Below are 24,757 nucleotides of genomic sequence, written 5' to 3'. Positions count from 1 at the left end.
GGAACTGCTTAGTCAAGCTGACTAGCTGCAGCCCCTCGGGTTGCCTGCTCGAAGGTGTGCTGGCCAGGCCACAAGTCATTTTTGTGCCTCTTCCCTGCTCCTTCTCAGCATTTGAACATCATTCGACTAGTGTGAACAAGAGTCTATACTGGGGAGAGCCCAGGGTGAGAGTCACTAGACACTGGTTATACAGTGCTCTGTCACGGCTCTGAGGTGCAGTTAACTTCACTTGCTGCACAAGGAACCAGTCCCAGAATCTGAACCAATTGTCCATCAGCGAGTATTTGACTCCCTCTGTCCGGGATGGATGAATTGGGATTCTTGGCCCCTTTGTGTTTCAAGCTTCACTCTGGCTCATCCCTTTTCAGCTGCCCCGTGCGCTCATCTCCTGCTCCTCACCCAGGAGCGCCGCCAGCTTTTTTGCCGCCCTAGGCGGCGGAAGTTCCCGCCCCCTAAATGCCACCCCCAACAAAGGCGGCGGAAAGTCTCGCCCCCGAAATACTGCCGACGACCGGGATGGCCTGTAACGATGCTGGTTCTGGTGGGACCCAACTGAGCAGGGCCGCCTTTAGGCCGATTCCACCGATTCCCCTGAATTGGGCCCCGCCCCTAAGAGGGCCCCCGCGCAGATCGGGCAGTGTCCCTGCCTGAAGCAAAGTTCCATGGCTCTCCCGGAAACAACAGCTGTTGCTGCTAGGCAACGAGAGACGCTGGGGGGGGGGGGGAGCTGAGGCAGAGGCAGCAGCAGCTGTTGCAGGTCAGGAGGGGGGAGAAGGCACATGTGCTTTGCAGCCTTTCCCTCCCCTCCCCCCAGCACTCACCTGGAGGAGACACCGAGGGGGCTTCCGGTCCGGTGGGAGACAGGAATCTCTGCAGTGGACCTCACTCACCTTAGCAGCTGCTGGGGCTTCGGTCGGTGAGTGTTTGACCCTGTGATTCCCCCTAGGTGTGTAATATTGGGTTGGTTTTGTGGTTTTCGGTGGTGTTGCTGTTTGAGGGTGAATTTGTGCCTGCCTGTGTCTGTTTCAAAACTAAACTCGGGATCATGTAACCCAGGAAGAAAGCCCCGAGCCAGTACTTAGTGCTGTGAATTCCAGGTGAGAGAGAGAGGGAGGTTTGGAGGAGGAAATCAAATACATCAAGAGGGGAGAATGTGAAAGGTCTGCAACACGTCAGGCTGAGACTTTTATCTCTCCCTTCTCCCCCAAGAGAGGGGAAACTGAGGCACGGAGTGATCTGATTCCCCTCCCCAAATTATTTTGCAAAGGAGGGGGACGGGGGGCTCCTATCCCACCAGTTCCCTTTCCATCAACTCTGCTTCCCCTGTTGCAAGACCACTGTAGGGGCTGAATATTTCCATTAAACTCTGGCTCCTTCATTTGCCCTGCAACAATAAAATAGACCGGCTTTGGAGGGGAAGAATATTCCCCCCCCCCCCCAAAGCTGTGTGGACATTAAGTTTTTTGGGGGGGGCACAATAATATTCTGGATCAATCAAATGCCCGCTCAGCTTTCTAGCCATCCAGCAGCTCTAGGGTAGGGAAGGAAGGTGCTCTTGGTGCAGAGTGGTCGCAAAACAGGGGTGAATTTAGCGGGGAGGGGGAGGGTCCGGTTGAAATCCCACCCGATGCAGCCACACAGAATTGCTGGCGGCGCTGGGAGAGGCCAGGAGTGGAAGCAGGTGGCCCGGGGGTGGGGGGACATTTGCCCTCAGTCCTGGGCTCTGGGATGGACTAGGCTGGGTGGGTGGTGGGTTCAGTCTAGTCTTCCAGCCTGTTGCTCTCGGTGGGGTTTGTGGTTTTCATCTGGCTCCACCAAAAAGATCAAACAAGCCCAGTAGAAAAGGGGGGTGAGAGAGGCGGGAAGGGGTTTGTAAGGGGTTAAAGTGACCCAATGAAAGAGTAAAACCAGAGTTTGACTGGGTTTCCCCCCAGCCACCACTCCTGCAAATACTGGGCAAGGGGCAGCCCCATCCCCCACTGAGGCTATGGTGAGGGGCAGCAGGGAAGGAAGGAAGCCACATGTGATGGCAGTCCCCTCCCCCCCAGCACCCACCACTCCCTCTCCGGCCCCCAAACTCTGTCCCAGAGCCTGCACCCACCCCTCCGCACTCCCTCACAGAGCCTGCACCCCTCCACCCATCCTGCACCCCACAGCGTGCCCCAGCCCGGAGCCTGCACCCAAACTCTGTCCCACTCAGCCCTGGGCAAAGCTCTCCTTGGCTGGCTCCCAGCCCCTCTCCAAGGGTTGCAGCTGTCTGGAAGTGCCTGCCTTCCACACCTTCCTCATTCACACCTCATTCATTCAACAGGTCAATTGATTACAAAGTGGGGGGAAGATCTTATTCTACTTCTAGCAAAAAGACATTTTTCTTTTACCTTAATTATACTACCTTAGGGGCCAGCTATAACATTACCAAGGTTCAATACAAAATCATATAAAAGTTATACAAAAATGCATAATGCAGAGATTTATCTACAACTGCACTGATTGACTGCTGTGTGCAGTAATATAGTGACCCCTGGGTCTTTGAATGAGGCTTTATACTTGGGGGGGGGGGCAAGCTGCGAGCGGGTGGGCAAGCGGCGGGTGGGCAAAGAGGCAAGCAGTGAGCCAGCAGGGGTTCTAGGGGCGGGCATGGGGGTTTCTGGCAGGGGAGGGAGAAGGTGAAAGGAGGCAAGTGGTGGGTGGGGGACTGACTAGGAGGGACACAGCAAGCCAGCGGGAGGCTAGGGGGTGAAGAGGGATGTGATGGTGGGGCTGAGCGGGGAGGGGTTGGGTCCTATTTTATTGCTGTGATCTGGTCACCCTATGTCACCCCTCTCCCCAAACCTTCCTTTTCGGCCCACAGCTGTTTCGGCGGGGCGGTGCTGGGAAAGCAGGGTTTGTTTCCGTGGGCCGGGAGGCGCTGGGGGGGGGGGGGGGGAGGAGGGCACAATTTTATATTAATAAGGAAATATTTTATAAATTTTAATAAAATAATTATTGAAGAAAATCTGTTGTACAACTATCAAAACATGAATTATTTTCCTAATATGAAAGTGACAATCAGCTAATTAATATATGACATAATGTATGTAATATATAATTTTGTTATTATTTATATAGTCATGGAAAGTAAATAATACACGGAAGAAATGAAAGGATTCTTTTTAAGTGGCTTTTTTTTTAGTCATCCCTGCTGGGGCCCCGTCGAAACTGTTCGAATTGGGCCCCGCACTTCCTAAAGCCAGCCCTGATGGTGGGTGTAATGAACCTCAGCTCTCTGCCTGTGGCCTGAGTCAATATGGACACCAAAGAAGGTTCTGGGTATCTCTGTGGGAATATGGGAGACTGTGTCTTGTGGTATGTTATTTTGGGAAATAAAACGGGGGCTTTAAAACCAAATCCAGCTTTTTTCTCTGGAAAAGTTGCTCAGTTGACTGCAAACTTCCTCAGTTGACTGCAACCATGCAGAGGGAGGTGTCAGCCAGTCAGAAATGCAAATGGAATACCTGTCAGGGAGAAGGGAGGTAGGATCCTCCCTGCAGGTAACAAACACTAAACTAATACCAGAGACAGCCAGAAAGTAGGGGGAACTCCCCCTTCCACCTCTCCTCTTCTGTCTGATGGTCTGTGAAAATGTAAAGGACCCTGAGCTGGGTGGGGGAGGAACTGCTGCTCATCTTGACTTAGTGTGTGGGGAACAAAAGGCAAACCCAGTGTATGTGTGCATGGGGGTGGGATTCAATACTCGTCCATATCCCCCCCAGAGAACCTGAGGTTATGCCACAATGATCCTCAAGCCCCGACCTTCAAGGAGGTGGGACAGAGAAAGGAACTGGGCTATGGGGAAGAATGCTTATTATGTGACTTGTTGTGATTTGAAATTATAAAAGGTACTGGCTGTCCTGTCACACAGGGTATAAACCAGAGGGTTCCCCTACATTGATAGTTGAGCACTTTAGTTACAGCCACTTCTTTATGGGGTAGATCAGACAGATATTGCAGTTACATGCCATACTGTATTCAATTTGAGACTGGTTTATGGATGATTGTATTCTTCTCCATGATTGGGGGGTTACCACAACTCTACAGGAACTAAAACCAGTGGGAGGGGATTAAAGGCTTGTCTACACTACAAATTGAGGTCGACTTAAGTTAGGTTGACCTATAGTCACTGCAGCAATTAAATCAACTGTTGGTGTCCACACTACTCTCTTTCTGCTGGTGGTGTGAGTCTTGACAAGGAGCGCTTCACCGACTGAAGTGAGGCATTGTGGGACACTGACAGCTTTGTGGGGCTCACAGCTGGAGTCCCTCTCTCTGCCCCAGTCAGAGAGGAAATGTGAAATAATAGCAGCCATGAAACTGACAAGAATGTCAAATTCACTGCTGGTCAGCTCTCTGCTGCGAAATGGAGCCCTGTGCTGGGCTCACAGCTTTGTCTGTCAGTCCCAGGGCAGGTTGGGGGCTCCTGCTATGAGCCCAGCACTGGGCCGACAGCTCGGGCTGTCAGTGCCAGGGCAGGAGGTGCGTGGCTCCAGCTGACAACTCTGTGTGGGGCTGACAGCCAACAGGCGAAGTAAATAAAGCAGTGGAGAGGTATCACTCACTGGAGTGGTTTACATATACTGATTCAAGCTAGGTTTTCCAGAGACTAGGGACAAAGAAAGGGCTTTTGGTATAGAAGTATGAGCTTGAACCAACTCAATGCCTTTGTGGCTGACCAGATGGACAGGACCTTCTGTCCCAGGGGGCTGGAGCAACACTTGCAGAAAGATTGGAAGGACTCTGAGCTACTGGGGCCCCATAAAACTGATGGGTGATCTCTGGTAAGCGTTTAGCATGTGTATAGGAACCTTTATTATTTTTTAATATATATTGTCTCGTAATGCTTTTACCTTAAGAATAGAGGTTTTTGCTTAGAAAGAGCTGTGTGGTAACTTGGCACTCAACTTCACTGCTTATAGCCCTCGGAGAGAAAGCAAAGCAAAGGCACTGGCTTTTAGGTAGATTGGCTTTCTGGGGATAGCTCTCTGCCTTATACTGTAATGTGCAGCCTTAAAACGCCCTTGGTCAGAAGGGAGTGGGACCAAGGTCCCTACCCAGAGGTAGGATGGCTGGAGACCTGACACCTGATTGGGCATTCCTGGAATGGACTTGTTGGGGTTTGGTGGTGGGAAGGATATAGGTGCAGTTAACCTGAAACTGTGACAGTATGTGTATGTATGTGTGTGTATGTAATTATATAATACACACACTGACAAAATTACACACACATACACTAAACACACATTTGTTATATATTTTGCCTGTGAACTCATTGTATATGAGTATACAAGAGTGAAATACTTGCAGGCTGCATGGAAACTTTTTAAAAACATCACTATAGAGGCTCAAATTAAATGTATAGCCCACATTAAACAAAAAAGTAAGAGGACAAAAAAAATTGCCACCATGGCTAAACAGAATAAAAGAAGCTGTTAGAGGCAAAAAGGCATCCTTTAATCCTACTGAGGAAAATATAAAGGTGTATAAACGCTGGCAAGTCAAGTGTAAAAGTATAGTCAGGCAGTCCATAAAGTATTTGAAGAGCAGCTAGCAAAAGACTCAAACCATCAGCAAAAAAAATTGTAAATACATCAGAAGCAGGAAGCCTGCCAAACAATCAGTGGGGCCACTTAATGATCGAGGTGCTAAAGGAGCAGTCAAGGAAGACAAGGCCATTGCAGAGAAGCTATATGAATTGTTTGCATCGGTCTTCACTGCAGAGGATGGGAGGGAGATTCCCATACCTGATCCATTCTTTTTAGATGACAAATCTGAGGAACTGTCTCAGACTGAGGAGTCAGTAGAGAAGGTTTTCGAACAAATTGATAAATTAAATAGTAATAAGTCACTAGGACCAGATGGTATTCACCCAAGAATTCTGAAGGAACTCAAATATGAAATTTCAGAACTACTAACTATGGTATGAACGCTATCACTTAAATAAGCTTCTGTACCAGATGACTTGAGGATAGGTAATGTGGTGCCAATTTTTAAAAAGGGCTCCAGAGGCAATCCTGACAATTACAGGCTGGGAAGCCTAACTTCAGTACCAGGCAAATTGGTTGAAACTATAGTAACAAACAGAATTATCAGGACACATATATAAACACGATTTGCTGGGGGAAGACTCCACACCCCTTTTGTAAATGGAAATCATTCCTGACCAATCTATTAGAATTATATGAGGGTATCAGCAAACATGTGGACAAGGGTGATCCAGTGGATATAGTGTACTTGGACTTTAAGACAGCTTTTGACAAGGTCCCTCACTAAAGGCTCTTATGCAAAGTAGGCAGTCATGGACTAAGAGAAAAGGTCTTCCGTGGATCAGTAACTGGTTAAAAGATAGGAAACAAAGGGTGGGAATAAACGATCCGTTTTCACAGTGATGAGAGGTAAATAATGGTGTCTCTAGGAACCTGTAGTGAGACCAGTGCTGTTCAATATATTCATAAATGATCTTGAAAAAGGGGTAAACAGTGAGGTGGCAAAGTTTGCAGATGATTCAAAATTACTCAAGATAGTCTAAAACAGACTGTGAAGAGTTACAAAGGGATCTCACATACTGGGTGATTGGGCAACGAAAAATCAGTGTTTATAAATGCAAAGTACTGCACACTGGAAAAACATAATCCCAACTATACATACAAAATGATGGGGTCTAAATTAGCTGTTACCACTCAAGAAAGAGATCTTGGAGTCAGGGTGTGAAGTCCTCTGAAAACATCTGCTCAATGTACAATGGCAGTCAAAAAAGCTAACAATGTTAAGAACCATGAGGAAAGGATAGATAATAAAACAGTAAATATCATAGTAATTTAAAAAAATTGTGTAGCTCAGTTTGAGTTTTTAAATTGTTAACAAAATAATGTATCTTTATTAGCTAAGCACTGAGTGACTTCTCACCAGCTATTTTCTGTGTTGTCAGCTGCTTTCTGGAGGAGGCTCCTCTGGAGTGTGCTTATCTTTCAATTAGCAAAGCTTTTTTTCCCTGCAGCTGCAGTGATTAGCTTATTTTGCCTGAGAGTAAAACAAATTGAACACATAACATGGCAAGCGTAGGAGTACAGTAGAATAGCAAAAACGTACAATGTATCACTGGCATTTTCATTATTGATGCTATCTCTGAGTCTTTGCAAAAGCCTTTTGGTTAAAGCATTTCCAAAGCTATTTAGGTAGTTTTGGAAGAACAAATTACACTTTCTAATTATATTGGTCACTACTATAGAACCTTCTATCTAAGGGTGTCTCGGTGCCTTTGTGAATTATCTTAGGTGTGCATTGCGATACCCATTTTAAAGATGGGGAAACGAGGCACAGAGATGGAATTCACGAAGAGACTTAGGGGTTGCAGTGCTGAGGGTCACAGCACTTAACTTTTAGGCACCCCAGAGAATCAGGAACACACTGCATTTCACAAAGCCTGAGTTAGGTGCCTAGGCTGTTATACAATGAATAGGGAGAGATAAGCACCTAAGGATAATATCCACAAAAGCCAGCATGCAAGGTGGCTCCGCAACTAAGCTAACCAATGGGAGATGCCAACCAGAGGGGTGTCTGCTAAGCCTGCCCCTCTTTCGGAGATAGGCTCCTAAATCCAGGCTGCAGGGAGAAGTCTGTATCTGCTTAGCCGTCCATGAATGGGAACCAGCTGCCTAGAGTCACATGTCCTTGGTGCCTAAGCCATGAGTGCTGCCTTGCTCCACACAGAATAGGCAGGGGAGAGGTGATGTTGCTCTCACCATCACCCACCTTATAACGTTCAGCCTAGTGGTTAGAGCACTGACCTGGGATGTCAGAAACCCAGGTTCAGTGCCCTACTTTCTGCCTAGGGTGACCAAATGTCCTGATTTTAGAGGGACAGTCCCGACTTTGGGTCTTTTTCTTATATAGGCTCCTATTACCCTCCACCCCCTGTCCTGATTTTTCGCATTTGCTGTTTGGTCACCCTATTTCTGCCAGAGAAGAAAGGATTTGAAAGGGGGGTCTCTCACCTTGCAGGAGAGTGCTCTAATCACTGAGCTATGGGATATTCTGATGTGGGACTCCCTCAGTCCTTCCTGTTGAAGCTTTTCCACTGTGGACAAATAATGACAGAGCAATTGGGGCGGGGGGACTGGACCCTGGGTCTCCCACCTCCCAGGTGGGTACCCGAACCACAGGACTACAGAGTCATTCTCTAGCATTCTTTCTCCCCCCTTCACAACCCCCAAATGTCTGATTCCACTGTGGATGATCTGCAGCCGGCGATGGCAGATTTGGAATGGGATCTGATCCTGTAGGCGGCCTCTGAGCACCCCGATTGGATCAGGCCCCACATGTGGCTTAGGTGGCCAAACACTTGTCTTTCACTGGTTCATGAATTGCTCTGGAGCTTAGGTGTCTAGCTGCCTAGAGTGGAGCAGCAGTGCAGAGACCAGAGGCAGAGACATAGGCCCCTAGGGAACGTTTACTCTGAAAACTTAGGCACAGAGTGAGTTTAGGCACCTATAGGGTTCAGCAGAAGTTTTGTGGATCACAGTGGAGCCAAAACTGGAAATTAGGCTCCTGAACCCAAGATTTGTGTGCTTAAATCTGAGGATTAGGGGACTAAATACCTTCTTGGATCCATTCCAAGTGACTTGCCTAAAGGGTATAGAACAGATCTGTGGCATAGCTAGGCATAGAAGCCAGGTCTCCTGAACTGTAGATATGCATTTTAACAGCTGAGACTATCTTGTTTATTTAATTAAACATATTCTGCACCTGTAGAGCCAATTTCTGCTCCTGCCAGCATTTAGAGACCCATGAATCCTGTGATTCCTCTCTGATTTGGGTGAATCTGTAATTGTTAAGGCTAATCTCAGATTTCATTTTAAAACAAGTAATTTCTTAGCCATTTTCATGGGAAAGATAGCCTGGAAAATGTCAACCAGTCACTAGGGCTGGCTGTCAGAGTGACTTTTGCTAAAAATTAGGAGTTACTCACAGTTCCTCTTACAGCAGGGGTTCTCAAACTGGGGGTCGGGACCCGTCAGGGGGTCACAAGGTTATTACATGGGAGGTCACGAGCTGTCAACCTCCACCCCAAACCCCACTTTGCCTCCAGCATTTATAATGGTATTAAATATACAAAAAATGTTTTTAATTTATAAGGGGGGTCGCACTCAGAGACTTACTATGTGAAAGAGGTCACCAGTAAAAAAGTTTGAGAGCCACTGTCTTACAGTCATCAGGCTATCTCTAGGGCTTGTGAAACCCACAGCCGTGAGTCCCAGATTTTGGAGGGGTGGTAAAAGTCAGACCAATCGGCAGCTATTGAGGAGGAGATTTGCCAGCGGGGCTGCTGCTAATGATGTTAGAGCCATCACAAGCTCCCTGGCTGTTCCTGACTGTCTGCTAATGAGCTGGCTCGTTTGGTGAACACTCATTATGGCCTGTGATCATGCAGATGGTGACACAACAGCTCAGTAGCACATGAGGCAGTGTGCTCTAGTGGACTAAGTTTGGAATTGAGGTCAGGCACTCACACTCCTATATTCTAATCTCAGTCATGACCTCTGTGGCCTTAGTCGGTTACTGAACCTTCTGCCTTAGTGTCCCCCAGCTGTAACATTGTGATGACAACACTTACTTTTGGACCTCCATGTGTGCATTCTGATGGGTAGTAATATTAGTAAAGTGCTGTATATAATAATGAGAGACAGAAAGGGCTGCGGAAGGTGTGTTGAAATAGAGGTGAGAGACAGGTAGAGCAGAGAAAGGTGAGACAGAGGAAAGCAACAACTTTACATGTTAGAGGACAAAGAACGGCCAACAGGATGTGGGGCACATGAAACAGGAAGTAGGAGAGAAAAGGAGAAGATACCTTTCAAAGAAAGAAGAGCGGAAAGAATGAATTGGACGTGGAAGGAGAGAAAGATGATAGAGAAAGAGGAGAATAGAAATGGCAATAAAAGACATGCAATGTCTAGGTTAATGAATGTAATGTAATTTATTTTCTCTAATTTTACTGTACTTCTCTGGCACATGCCCCGTATGTTTTCAGGAACATGACAGTTTGGCTATTTTGAACTCATGTTACCTTAACATTATTGCTAGCTACTCTGGGATCTATGGCTGGCTAATTAGAGGAAGAGGATAAAACACACATAGTGGGGAAGTCATGACTCCAGATCACTAACTTATTTGAAGAATTTTCCCTTGAAAAACATTTTCAAATGTTGGCAACTACGCACAGAGCCAAGCCACCTGGACTCCCCCTTGTGCTCCAGAAGAGAAGATTGCTTGTAGCCTGGACAATCATCTTACTGACTTCTCCCCCAAAGTCCTGAGACTGGCCTTGTGCATTGGGGTGTGATCACGGTAGACATGATCTGGTTAATTTTTTGGTGAGAGGCAGGAGAAGAGGGACACAGGCACATCCCAACTTGCTACAGCCCGTTCTGCCTATTTGAAAATAGAGTGGGCAAGCTTTTCCCCAGAGTCTGCAGCTTCTGCCAGCACAGGCCAAGGTCAGATGAAGACTAGTGGAGAGTCCTAGTACTGCAGAAAATCAGCACATTCCCCTCAGCAACCTCAACAGTGAAGCACCTAGCGATTCCAGATGGCAAAATGCAGCTACTAGCCCCTGAGGAAAATGCTGCAGGTATAGAGAATTTTTTTCCTTGTCTTCATCACAAGGAATCTCTTGCTGTTATATTTCAGATACAGAGGTGTCAATAAGGCATCAGCTGGAGTATTGTGTCCAGTTCTGGGCTCCATGTTTCAGGAAAGAGGTGAACAAATTGGACAAAGCCCAGAGGAGATCAGCAAAATGATTAAAGGTCTAGAAAACATGAAGAAAAATTGAAAAGATTGGGTTTGTTGTCTGGAGAAGAAAAGACTGAGGGGGTCATAACAGTTTTCAAGTACATAAAAAGGTTGTTACAAGGAGAAAGATGAAAAATTGTTCTTGTTAACCTCTGAGGATAGGACAAGAACCAATGGGCTTAAATTGCAGCAAAGGAGGTTTAGGTTGGACATTAGGAAAAACTTGCTAACTGTCAGGGTGGTTAAGCACTGAAACAAATTGCCTAGCGAGGTTGTGGAATCTCCGTCATTGGAGGTTTTTAGGAACAGGTTAGATAAACACATGTCCAGAAAGGCCTAGTTATTATGCAGTCCTTGAGTGCAGGGGATTGGACTAAATGACCTATTGAGGCCCCTTCCAATCCTACACGTGTATGATTCTGTGATTATTAAAAAGGTTTTAGACTGGTAATTTAAAGTAGTTTCTGTGCCATTATACAGTTTCATTTCCTGTCTGTGGCTCTATTCTGAGGTGTAATGTCTGATCCAGACATTCCTAAGAATGAGGAAAAAAGACCAACTTTCCAAGGAGTAGTCTGTATGCTTCCATGTTCCTTGAGTCAAATGCACATACAAGCTGTCTGAGGTGCCGGGGGAAGGCCATCTCCTGAGTTGTTGTTTGGTGTACTGGGCTTTTATAAAGATATTTTCTAACCATTAGAGGAGTGAAGTTCTGGAACAGCCTTCCAAGGGGAGTAGTGGGGGCAAAAGACATATTTGGCTTGATAAGTTTATGGAGGGGATGGTATGATGGGACAGCCTAATTTTGGCAATTAATTGATATTTGATTATTAGCAGGTAAATATGCCCAATGGTCTGTGATGGGATGTTAGATGGGGTGGGATGTGAGTTACTACAGAGAATTCTTTCCTGGGTGTCTGGCTGGTGAGTCTTGCCCACATGCTCAGGGTTTAGCTGATCACCATATTTGGGGTCGGGAAAGAATTTTCTTCCAGGGCAGATTGGAGCTGCAGTGTCCTGAGTGGTGGAAGGGGCTAGCTGCCCCAAGTAGCTGCCTAGCATCATGGATGGTTATGTACTCAGAGTAGCTAGCACCTCCTGCTGTTTGCGCCTCCCTGGCTACATTCTATTTTTAGCCCAATAGTTCAATCAGTAAGTGGGCAGTAGTTAACGTCATTAAAAACAGGGTCTCAGACAAGCCCAACATTTGTGGAGGCTTTGGTGTTATGCTTCTTTGCCCATGTAAAGGTTAAGAGGAAAGAACTCAGAGACCATCACCTGTTGTGGAGACTTGGTACCATTGCAGAAGAGAAAGAAGAAAGTTCACAGATCCAAGTCTTAGGCCTTGTCTACACTACGAGAGTAGTTCGATTTTACTTGCATCGAATTTTTGTAATCGATATTGCAAAGTCGAACGTGTGTGTCCACACTAAGGACAGTAATTCGACTTTGTGCGTCCACACTAACGGTGATAGCGTCGACATTCGAAGCGGTGCACTGTGGTCAGCTATCCCACAGTTCCCGCAGTCCCCTCTGCCCATTGGAATTCTGGGTGTAGCCGGCAATGCCTTCTGGGTAACAAAATGAGTCGAGGGTGCTTTTGGGAAACTGTCGTCATCCGTCCATCACTCCCGCCCTCCCTCCCTGAAAGCGCCGGCGGGAAAACAGTTCGCGCGCTTTTCCAGTCATTGACAGCGCGGACGCCACTGTACTCCGAGCATGGAGCCCGCTGCGACCATCGCTGCAGTTGTGGCCGCTCTCAACGTCTCGCAGCTTATCATAAAGGTTTCCCTGAGGCAGATGCAGAAAAGTCAGGCAAGGAGGCTACGGCACCGCGGTGATGTCCTGAAGTCTGAGAGTAGCACAGACCTGTCAGAAAGCAGGCGACCCAGCGCCGAGGACATCACAGTGGCAATGGGTCATGTTGATGCCGTGGAACGGCGATTCTGGGCACGGGAGACAAGCACTGAGTGGTGGGACCGCATAGTGCTGCAGGTCTGGGATGAATCCCAGTGGCTGCGAAACTTTCGCATGCGGAAGGGAACTTTCCTGGAACTTTGTGAGTTGCTGTCCCCTGCCCTGAAGCGCAGTGACACCCGGTTGCGAGCTGCACTGAGTGTACAGAAGCGAGTGGCCATAGCCCTGTGGAAGCTTGCAACGCCAGACAGCTACCGGTCAGTCGCGAACCAGTTTGGGGTGGGCAAATCTACCGTGGGGGTTGTTGTGATGCAAGTAGCGAAGGCAATCGTTGATGTACTGCTGCCAAAGGTAGTGACCCTGGGAAACGTGGAGGCGATCATAGATGGCTTCGCAGCGATGGGATTCCCAAACTGCGGTGGGGCCATAGATGGAACTCACATCCCTATCCTGGCACCGGACCACCAGGCCACCCAGTACATTAACCGAAAGGGATACTTTTCCATGGTGCTGCAAGCACTGGTGGACCACAGGGGACGTTTTACCAACATCTACGTGGGATGGCCGGGCAAGGTTCATGACGCTCGTGTTTTCAGGAACTCTGGTCTGTTTAGACGGCTGCAACAAGGTATTTACTTCCCGGACCACAAAATAACTGTTGGGGATGTGGAGATGCCTATAGTCATCCTCGGGGACCCAGCCTACCCGCTAATGCCCTGGCTCATGAAGCCCTATACTGGCGCCCTGGACACTGAAAAAGAACTCTTCAACTACCGGCTGAGCAAGTGCAGAATGGTGGTGGAGTGTGCTTTTGGCCGTCTCAAGGGGAGATGGAGAAGCTTACTGACTCGCTGTGATCTCAGCGAAACCAATATCCCCATTGTTATAGCAGCTTGCTGTGTGCTCCACAATCTCTGTGAGAGCAAGGGGGAGACCTTTATGGCGGGGTGGGAGGTTGAGGAAAATAGCCTGGCTGGTGATTACTCACAGCCAGACAGCCGGGCGATTAGAAGAGACCAGCGGGAAGCGCTGTGCATCCGGGAGGCTTTGAAAGCAAAGTTCCTGAGTGAGCAGGGTAACCTGTGATTTTATAGTTTGTGTACTGAGAAGCTAAACCTGCCCCCGTTTCTTTACCCAGGTAATGTTGACTATCCTATCCAGTTACATACCCCCTTCACCCCCCCTCCAACACACGTGTCGAAATAAAAATAGTTCTACTTTGTTAAAGCACACCGTTTTCTTTAATACTGTTTTAGCGGGAATTTTTTAAAACTGGGACGCAGACTGTGGTGCGGGGCGGGTCTAGTGTTGTGATGCGAATGCAGCTTCTAAACTCAAGGATTGACAGGCTCCGCTGCGGTGGGATGCTTGTTTCAACGGAGCCTGTCACCCCTCCTGATCGGGACTGTGTGTATGGGAGGTCTATTTGACTTTGTGGCAGGGGGAGGACGGTTACAGATCCCATGCTGTGTGGCTCTGTGATCCTGTCTAAGGACCGGCGCTTAAGATCTGTAACTGCCCTCCCCCGCCACAAAGTCACAGAGCAACCCACCCCCCCCAACATTACATCAAAACAACCTCCCAGACTAACCGGGGCAACTAGTCACTGCATCACTGCACTGTGTATGTGCCCTGCTGCTGTGCCTGCCCCCGACTATGTACCCTGCCAAAGGAGACTGTCCTGTCCAATTTCCAACCCCCTTTCCCCTCCTCCTCCAAAAGAACATGATTGAAACAGTAGTTAACAGAAACGAATTTTTTATTATCAACTACACATGGCATTGGGAGGTGAAACTTGGACGTGGGCTTGTGTCAGGCGGGAAGGAAAGAACTTTTCAAATTTTGGGAAATGAGAGCCTTCTGCTACTAGAGCTCTCTGCAGGGGTGGAGTGAGAGTTAGCAGGGACTCTGCCGCCTCTCCTTCTTTGCACTTTGGGTGAGGTGGGTATGGGACTTGGTGGCGGGGGAGGGCGGTTAGAGATGGACTGCAGCGGGGCTCTGTCCTCCTGCCTCCGTTCCTGCAGAACATCCACAAGGCGCCGGAGCGTGTCCGTTTGCTCCCTCAGTAGTCCAAGCAGCGTTTGAGTCGCCTGCTGGTCTTCCTGCCGCCACCTCTCCTCCCGATCCATGTTGGCTTGGTGCATTCGGGTCAAGTTCTCCCGCCACTGGGTCTGCTGTGCTGCCTGGGCTTGGGAAGAGGCCATAAGCTCAGAGAACATGTCCTCCCGTGTCCTCTTCTTCCTACGCCTAATCCGCGCTAGCCTCTGGGAGTGTGATTCCAGGCTAGGTTGTGAGACAGTCGCAGACGGGGCTGTGGAAATGGGAAAAAGGGAGTGAATTCCTCTGAAAGATAAATGTAGTTGTGAACAAAGAACATAGTCTTTCTCTGTGAACAAGACCATGCACAGCACCTTTCACATGCGCACTCAGCACAAGGTCGAATTCTCGGCCTTCGCATTCTGTGCCTGGGGTCTTGAACAGCACATTTGAGAAGCGAGGCAGCACAACGGAATTTCTGTTGCAGGCAGACATGGTAAGCCGTACACTTGTGGCAGTTTAAAACTTTTATATTACCACTGGCCTCATTTCACATTTAAATCAATGTCAGTCCCTGCTGCCAGCAATCCGGCAAGCGGGAACTCTGCCCCTGTCCCACCCCCTCGCGGCTGTCCCCGGGAATGATCCCTTTCGGCTGCCCCTCTCCCGCCTCCACCGCGTGGCTGCAAACCAGCGGTGACAGTTCTGTAAAGGAACGGGAAAGCAGTCCCAACACTAACATTCCCCTACCTAATTAAAAGCAGGTCACCATGGCCGACATCACCCTGATGAGGATCTCCGAGAGCGACAAAGAGAGAATGCTCCGGGAAAGCCTCCAAAGACCAGGGCCGTATGCCGCCCTGCTGTGCAGAGCAATGATCCCCGAGTACCTGATAATCTCGTGGCGCGGCAACGTGTCGTACTTCGGAGGACCCAATAAGGCCGCTCTCCCCAAGAACCTCATGCAACGGCTTTCAAGTTACCTCCAGGAGAGCTTCATCGAGATGTCCCAGGAGGATTACTGCTCTATCCCCGCACATATAGACCGCATTTTACTGTAGCTGCAGTAGCAGGGAATACACAGTAGAGCGGCTTGTGCAGGACAATCACTGAAAACCGGACATTGCTAGATTTCTTTTCAAAACTTGCACTGCCCCTTACTAAACCGTTAAGCGCCTAGGGCACACTAATCATGAACAACCCATTCTTTTAATTGTTAATATTCCTGTTTTGTTAAAAATAAATGTTTAGATGTTTACAACACTTACTGGCTGATCCTTCACCAGATTCTGTGTCCGGGGTAATGGCTGGGGACGCTTCGTAGGGGATCTCTGTAAGGGTGATGAAGAGATCCTGGCTGTCGGGGAAATCAGCGTTGTGAGAGCTGCCAACTGCCTCGCCCTCCTCATCTCCTTCCTCATCTTCCCCGTCCCCTAACATGTCTGAGGAACCGGCCGTGGACAGTATCCCATCCTCAGAGTCCACGGTCACTGGTGGGGTAGTGGTGGCGGCAGCACCGAGGATGGAATGCAGTGCCTCGTAGAAACGGGATGTCTGGGGATGGGATCCGGAGCGTCCGTTTGCCTCTTTGGTCTTCTGGTAGCCTTGTCTCAGCTCCTTGATTTTCACGCGGCACTGCGTTGCATCCCGGCTGTATCCTCTCTCTGCCATGTCTTTAGAGATCTTCTCGTAGATCTTTGCATTCCTTCTTTTGGATCGCAGCTCGGAAAGCACGGACTCATCGCCCCACACAGCGATGAGATCCAAGACTTCACGATCAGTCCATGCTGGGGCTCTCTTTCTATTCCCAGACTGCACGGCCATCACTGCTGGAGAGCTCTGCATCGTTGCCAGTGCTGCTGTGCTCGCCACGATGTCCAGACAGGAAATGAGATTCAAACTGGCCAGACAGGAAAAGGAATTCAAATTCAAATTTTCCCGGGGCTTTTCCTGTGTGGCTGGTCAGAGCATCCGAGCTCGCACTGCTGTCCAGAGCGTCAACAGAGTGGTGCACTGTGGGATAGCTCCCGGAGCTATTAGCGTCGATTTCCATCCACACCTAGCCTAATTCGACATGGCCATGTCGAATTTAGCGCTACTCCCCTCGTCGGGGAGGAGTACAGAAGTCGAATTAAAGAGACCTCTATGTCGAACTAAATAGCATCGCAGTGTGGACGGGTGCAGGGTTAATTCGATTTAACGGCGCTAACTTCGACATAAACGCCTAGTGTAGACCAGGCCTTAGTGCTTACTCTTCTATGGCTAAGGCAGCATTGGTAGTCTGCCTTTGTAATATTTGCATCATACGAAAATTGTAGGACTGGTCCCTGGAGTTCTGTGTACACATTTAGACAGCACTACTTCCATGAATTGGTATTCGTTCTTATGCTCACTTTGGGAGGGCAATTCTACAATCCTTGTTGAACTAGAACTCCTGAACCCAACTTCACAGGAAATATTCTAAAGCCACCTTGAAGAAGAAAATACGTTTAGTCACTAGTAAGTGTGGTTCATAATTTTGCCTCTGCATATTCACACTAACTGTCCACTTTCCATTCCTCCTGCAGGTTTTACTGTGAATAATTCTGGGGTATAATAGGAAGAATTGAGGCTGCTGAAGACAGCAAAACCTCTTGTGAATGCAGCTCTGAATGTTCCATGCCATCAGGGGGCACTCGTGGTCCCAATGGTCATGGGTTTTCTAGAAGATTCAGGCAATACACTTGAAGAATTGCAGTTACTGGTAAGACACCTGTCTTTTTGGCAACTGTTTTTAAGCTAATTTGAAAAGTGCGATAAGTCCCCTGTGCTCAGTCTGCAAGTAATACAGAAAAGAATTATTGAATTGACAGCTAATTAATGTTTTTCTTTATTACGGTTCTGACAGTACTGTTATAGCTATTCTTTCCTTGTGAGCAGCTTAATTAAAAGAAATGACATTATGTGGTGTCCAGTCAACCCCTTGTCATATAATATTACATTTATAGCAGATATGGTTGATATTTGAGTTCATTCCTGTCAAGCTCATTTGGAAATGTTGGTGCTTTAAACACTGAGTAAGAGCAGAAGCATGTCCACAAGACATTTCTGTGATGGGTCAAGTGCTGATTCAGAGGAAAAGAAATTCTATTTCCACGTCTTGGTCTCAGAACAGAGGCTGATCACCTGGCCTTTATTCATCTGAAAGGTTGATGTATGGAAGGGGAGAATGAATAAAATATTACTTCATGATAACCACTGTTGTCAGGTTTAAATTTTAAATGGAAATGTTCAAGGTTATTTTAATATTTGGCTTCCTGCCCATCCCAAAGGCACTCACCAGTTTCTAGCCTCTTCACTAAAATATTAATTTCCACTGCTGATTAGTCTCCTGCTGTGAATTGCATAATTTCTTACTCTGTTGAAAAAAGTAACCTTTTTTTGGTTAATCTGATGTAAATAAAACAATTACACTGAAGTGATTGAATTTTCTCTTTAATACATGAAAGGCAGATGCACAATATGCAGTTTGTTAATTTTTTGTAACCACTCTAATCAAAATTGTAGACGGAAAATAATCAGAGGGGTTATTATTGGATTTTGCTATCTGTGGGGGAAAACTGCATGGCAAGGCCATATGCTGTTTGAATCCACACTGTATCAGAAATTCATGTTAGTTAATGAGTTGCTGTATGCTAGGAGACATAGTGTTGTCCCTTTCTAGGCACATGGGGCCTTTCAGCATTCAAGCTAATCGTTCAAGTTAATTACTTCTGCTGACAAGGAACAGTGAGGAAGGCAGGTAGCAAATGATTGTGCAGACTTTAGAAGGGTCTTTTCTGAAATATGGAAATAAGAAAGGCTTTTGCCAAGAAACCTTTAGTTCGGTTCATACTATGCTAGGTGCGTTAGAGCTCCTGATCTAGTCACAGCAGCATTGTGAGTGAGTACCAGACACCGAACTCATTTTGAACATACAGTTACAGGTCTGCGTTCTTTCTTTGATGAAGAGTATGGCTTGGCTCTGCTTCTTTGATGTTAATCTAATTCTTCTCAGTCTTTTATTCCAGTTCCGAGCAACAGACATGAGTTCATGGCAGGATGATAAATAACAAACATCCCCTCTTATGCCTTTACAAAACTCAAGCCAAATGGCTTCCTTGTAATTAGAGCGCTATTTAAAATGTCATCCTCTCTTTTCTTAGGGTGTAGTTCTCCTGCAAGATGCACTGTATTATGGACTCAGGAGGCCCTCCACTAAATTTAGGCTTGAAACTGACTCTTGATAACATGTTTATGAGGAAGTGTATGAGATGTTGGCACACACTTGATATACAAAGAAAATGACATGTCTGTCTTTCTGTCTCTTTAATTTTACAAAGGTGATTATAATTTTAAGAAACTACTGTTTGAGGTTAAGCAAAGATCATTCTAATCAGTCAGCAGCAGTGGTCTCTCTTATGGGATTCTGTGTAAATGGATTGTAAATGACTAGTGACATTGGACTATATTCAACCCTGGTGTCTTGGGCCTGATTATTGTGAAATTTAGTTGAATTGTAAAACACAGACCTCCTCACATCATCTCTCCTTCCCCCCTCTCGCCCCCCACTTCTGCTCGTCATACCCAACAGTATGGAATGATGGGCTTTCCACCTGCTTGGTGAATGACAGGCAGACTAATGGACATTTAGCCTTTTTCCTGCCAGAGGCATTCTCTCTCACAGCACTTCAGCACGAATTTCATTTGACTTCTTCTGTAGATAGCTGAAATAACTGATACAAACATTAAATAAACTTATGCAAAAAAAATGCTTCCTCTCCCAGCTACAAAATGCACGTGCATCTCTCTGGTAATAGTAATTAGCACTTGTCCTGTTCAAAGAACTTTCACAACAAGCTTGAGAGGCAGTTAATATTATCATCATCCACATTTTACCAGTGGAGAAACTGAATCACCAGTGGACTATTCATGTGCTTTAAGAACATGCTTATTGTTTTACAGGATTGGGAGCTAACTGACTTGTCTGAGGCCTGAGAGGGAGTTGATGTCAAGCAAGAATTAGATTTAGAAATTCCTAATTCCCAGCCCTTTGCCCAATCACTTCTTCAATCCTTTCCTCTAGCAGAATCAAAAAAGTTAAGGCCAGCATTTCAAACTAGTGTGCCTAAAGTTAGGTGCTTAAATCCATATTTAGGCACCAAATTAAGCAGACGGATTTTCAGCAGCTGTTGTTATTATAATTGATTATTCTTGTTTATAAAAGTATGCAAAAATACCTATCTAGCACTCTAAGTGCATCTGATATATATTACAAAAAAAGATGGCTGAAATGAGCAGCTAATCCTTTTGTAACAGGGAATGCTAAGCCCTTGAAAGCAGGGTTACAGCTTGACACAAACCTTCTCAAGCTGTGAGGAATTCTGGGGTTGTAGTTCCAGTGGGAGTTGTAGGCTGGGCAGCAATACATACTAGGTTAGGGTGAGGGGCTTAAATAAGCTCCCTTCTTTCACAAGGACAAGAGATGTGGAGGGCATGCTCCTCTGCAGAGTGCACCCTGGGAGGAGCTGTGGAAAGGAGCCTGAGAATGGGCAGAGGACAAGGCGTAGAGGCATGCAGGAGAATATGGTCCATGAAGTGGAATAAGTTGTACATTTGTGAAAAGACCACCACCCAGCACCCTGGGGTGTAGGTTTGGACTTGTGCTAGGAAGTGGGCAAAAGAAGCTGCCTGGGGCAGTGTAGGTTTGAGGCCTGAGATCGGCCCTTGCCTTTTTGTTTAGGGGTTCCAGGATAGTAGTTCCCTCCCCTGCATCAAGAGGCTATATCTTGATGCCTCAAGAGAGTGAAGAATGGCTTGTTACCACTTTTGGCCCAAGTGATTATCAGTATTTGGGGTCTTGTGGTTTGTTTCATTAGGAGGAGAAATTTTGACAATCAGGTGCAATCATTGATGCAATCCTGTTTATTTACAAAGAATGTACATAAATTCTTGTTTCCCCAAACACAGTCGGAATAAAACAGGAGGCAGTTTCTTTGCTCACAGCTCCAAGCCGCTTTCCAGCCAGAACTTTTTCTTTCCAGGCCACATTTCCTAGTCCTTCTCTTGCTGTCCGCTTGGCTTTTTGGCTGCTTCTCTTTGCCTGTTCTCTGGCTGCTTCTGCTCCCAGACAGACAACTCCATTGTCTTGATTTACAATGTGTAATCTACACATGAACCTAGGCAGACATCCTTTTGTCTGGCAAAACCTGTTTGTCAATCCTGCCTGGACACAGACACTAAAATATATTTGCATACATACCTCTCATAATGATTATGAGGATCAGTATGACATAAGCTTTCACTAGACACCTCACCTAACCCTTTTTGAATAAATACTATAAAAGCAGTGTGTTAGATGTCGTAAGTTTGTCAGGCCTGATAGGAGCTGTTGTTACAGAACACTGAACCCTTTGCCAGTTGGCATTGAGGGGTTCTTAGGGTCACAATGATTTTAAGGATTTTCAGGATCTTTTAAAGAGAATGGCAAAGACATTAGAAATTCCCCAGGAACTGGTGCAGGAAAAGTATACTAAACTGTTTGATATTCTGCAGCCTTATGCTCAAAATAGGATCGCCCTACCTATTAATGAGGGTGTTCTCAAGCCAGCTAAATAATTGTGGGCAACAATAGCTTATATAACGGCAACTTCAAAATGAGCAGATTGGAAATATCAAGTTCCCCCAAGGGCTTTGAGTATTTTTATACTGTCCTAGCTCCTTCATTGCTAGTAGTCACTGCTGTTAATGGAAAATCTAGCAGGCATTGAGATCTACCCTGAGAGAAAGAGAGAGAACCACAAACAATTGTATTTTTTTTTTAATCCTTTGCTTCCCTTCAGGTTAGAATTTCTAACTATCAAGCAATGCTTGCTCAGTATAACTACATACAACAGGACACTCAGAACCCTTGGGGGACTTGATATTTCCAATGTGCTCCTTTTGAAGTTGCTGTTTTCAAGATAAACTCCTGCAGAATTAAGAGACAAATTTATGTCCATCTGTTCTAAAGGTATGTTAGGTTCAAAAATATCTCTGAAAGCAGCATTAGACTCAGTGGATGCAGGAGCATACTCACAGGCAACTGCTATTGTCATTTGAAGAGATTCTTGGCTCTCTGCAATGGGCCTGCCTGGAGGGGTCCAGACTGCAGTATAGAACTCACTTTTATAATGTTCAGGATCTTTTTAGTGCCAAGACAGGTGACACATTGCTTTCTCTAAAGGATTCAAGAGTCATATGAAGATTGTTGGGTCTCTATACCGCGTCTTTCGAGAGAGAACAGTATAGACCTCAAATAGCTTCCAAACAGAGGTCTAAACCTTCTATTTCTAACTATTTTTTTCATCAGAGACCTTTTGATCAGAGTAGACAGAGTCCTAGATTCTAGAAGAGGAAATTGTCCAATTCTTCCAATATCTCAACTCAATCTGGTCATACTCAAAAGAAGCAATTTTGAAACCATGGTCAAGGATATGGATTCAGTGTTCATGGATCTATACCCTTCCTCCTCACCTTTTTGGTTCCTTCCTCTCTTTTTTCAAGGAGTTTGTAAGCACCTGGAGAATAATAGTCAAAGTTTGCCCCGAGGCATAGATGGCTCATCAGATTGATGCAGTTTGGTGTGCCAGTTTCCATAGCTGATATGACACTAGGGTGTGAAGGGGCTTCTCAACCCTATGGATTAAGTGCCCACTTTGTGGCTAGGTGAACTGGAGGTGATCTTGTAGTGTGAAATCAAGTGATCTGAAACTAGGGTCCTTAATTTCAAAAGGGCAGATTTCAGGGAATTAGGGAAATGAACTGTACTGAAGAACACAAGGATCTGAATGGGAAGGAGGCTTAGAATTACTTCAAGTCAAAGTTGCAGAAACTATCTGAACCCTGCATCCCAAGCAAGGGATAAAAATTTGGTTGCAGACCAAACTGGATGAACAGGCATCTCAAATCGGTGATTAGGAGACAACAGAAAGCCTACAAGGAATAGAAGGTGGGATGGATCAGCAAGGAAAGCTACCTCTTGGAGGTCAGAAAACGTAGGGATAAAGTGAGAACTGCCAAAAGCAAAGCAGAGTTGGATCTTGCAAAGGGAATTAAAACCAATAGTAAAAGGTTCTATAGCCAATAAGTAAAAAGAAAACAAGGGAAGAAGAAGTGGGACCGCTAAACACTGATGATCGGATGGAGTTTAAAGATAATCTAGGCATGGCCCAAATACCTAAACAAATACTTTGCCTCAGTTTTTAATAAGACTAATTAAGAGCTTAGGGTTAGTGGCAGAATGGCTAATGGGAACAAGGATATGGAAGTAGAAATTACTACAGTCAAGGTGGAAGTCAAACTCAAACAGCTTAATGGGACTAAATTGGAGGGCCTGGATAATCTCCATCCAAGAATATCAATTGAATTGGCTTCCTCAACGGCATGTTTTAACAGGTTCCCAGTGATAGATGTTTGTGGAACAGCTACATGGTCATCAATTCACACATTTACTAGACGTTATTCCTGGAGGATAGATGCTCAAGTTGGGAGAGTGATCCTACATTCTTTGTTCAGCCAAACTCCTAGTTTCCATCTCCTGAAGAGTCAAACTGCTTGTTAGTCATCATGAGTGAGGATCCACAAGCACCGGAGCTCGAAGAAAGAAGGGTTACTTGTGGATCCCATGACTTGGTCTCCTTCCCCACAGATCCAAGTCTTATCCATGAGGCAAAGGAACTGATTGGTGGTTGGGGTCACCTGGCCCCTCATGCTGTCAGATAGGTGAAGAACGAGAGCATGCAGGGTGTCTGCGCAACCCCTAGAGGATGCTTTTAGAGAAGTTTTATATAGTCTTGTGTGGGGTACAAGAGCACCATGAGTGGGATCCACATGCACAGACCATCTTGGAAAATCCAATTTACTACAAGGTAAGAAATCATTCTTTCTACTTCGCAAACATTTGCAGACATGTTGCCTATTTGTCCTATTTATACCCATTCCATGCATTCATTTCCACTAGCTTTCATTCCACATCCACTTTCACTCCAACCTGTCTTACCACAGCCTCATTATGAACATACTTCCCAGACACAGCTTAATCCAGTACCTATCCCATTCATTCTTCATTCACCCCACTATTCATGCAGCCTATAAACACACTGAGTGCACTCATTCTGTACCCTCATCTTCACGCTCCATGCCCATCCATTCTACATGCACCCATGCCTGCTCCACACACCCATTCATTTTCTACCCAGTCATTCTGCGTGCGCACACCCCTCCTACACTTCACACCCATTCATTCTGTGCACACATGCCATCACAAATAGGTCCCCAGAGTCTTCAACACGCCTCTCAGTAGACAGTTGCTGGGGGACCACCCAACCCTGATCGTCCCCTCACATATACCTCTGACCCTTCCAGTGCCCCTATGTGCCTCTGATGCCCCATGTGTATCTAACCTCCAAATCCTCCCATGTGACTCTGATCCCTTGATCATCACATGTGCACTATTTCCACATGTACCTCTGATATTCCCTCCTCTCCCCAGTGCCCCAACCCACCTCAGTTATCTCTGTCTCTGACAGCAGCATGGCATGGGGCCACTGGTGGTCTCTCAGGTAAGAAGTTCCCAAACCAAGGCAAAACCAGCAACTCAAACTCTATTTGGAAACCAAGAATCATTGCTTAATAAACAGGCTGCTGCATCCATTTACTTTTCTATGTTCATTTAAAATGTAACCTCACATGTGCGTGCTGCAATGATCTAGCCATAAGGTGGTAAGGGCCTGGAACACAGCTGGGTCTGCACCTGAGGGAAATGGCCACAACAAGGACCTTCAGGGCACCCAAAAGTCCTTGGCTTTGGGCAGCAAGGGGACCTGAGGCTGTTTTTATTTTTTGTTTCCTGTGATGACTCTATGGCAGTCCAGTGTGTGATAAACAAATTTAATTGTTTGTTTGGAATTGAAGTTACCAG

General features: G+C 46.3%; 2 protein-coding genes across 5 annotated transcripts in view; one reads left to right on the top strand and one right to left on the bottom strand.

The window, feature by feature from the left end:
- Window positions 1–578: 578 nt before the first annotated feature.
- The window catches only part of LOC101933747 (uncharacterized), a 159,511-nt gene continuing 135,332 nt past the window's right edge, over window positions 579–24,757 (top strand). The window contains exons 1-3 of one of the 4 annotated variants that reach the window (XR_010598033.1): window positions 579–916; window positions 17,346–17,521; window positions 23,486–23,705. The gene's annotated coding sequence lies outside the window, so the exon portion shown is untranslated. Of the gene's footprint in view, window positions 917–3,108; window positions 3,239–17,345; window positions 17,522–23,485; window positions 23,706–24,757 lie in introns of those variants that run through there. The other 3 variants (XR_010598034.1, XR_010598032.1, XM_065582219.1) reach the window with 3 other exon arrangements.
- LOC135981778 (uncharacterized) lies at window positions 14,483–17,024 on the bottom strand. Its single transcript, XM_065585969.1, has 2 exons — window positions 16,047–17,024; window positions 14,483–15,052 (listed from the first exon to the last, which is right to left on the bottom strand). The coding sequence occupies exons 1-2, from the start codon at window positions 16,621–16,623 to the stop codon at window positions 14,577–14,579; spliced, it is 1,053 nt and encodes a 350-aa protein (XP_065442041.1). The 5' UTR covers window positions 16,624–17,024; the 3' UTR covers window positions 14,483–14,576.

The sequence above is a fragment of the Chrysemys picta genome, chromosome 2 (genome assembly GCF_011386835.1).
Source record: "Chrysemys picta bellii isolate R12L10 chromosome 2, ASM1138683v2, whole genome shotgun sequence".
NCBI lineage: Eukaryota > Metazoa > Chordata > Testudines > Emydidae > Chrysemys > Chrysemys picta.
The sequence above is the reverse complement of the archived record's forward strand: the minus strand, read 5'-3'. Positions and strand labels throughout refer to the sequence as shown.

What these genes read in the sequence shown, in the direction of transcription:
- LOC135981778 (XM_065585969.1), bottom strand. Translation starts at nt 16,623, where the DNA reads ATGCAGAGCTCTCCAGCAGTGATGGCCGTGCAGTCTGGGAATAGAAAG. An exon ending in ATCTGGTGAAGGATCAGCCA is followed by an intron (nt 15,053 to 16,046) that starts GTAAGTGTTGTA and finishes CCATTTCCACAG; the next exon opens with CCCCGTCTGCGACTGTCTCA.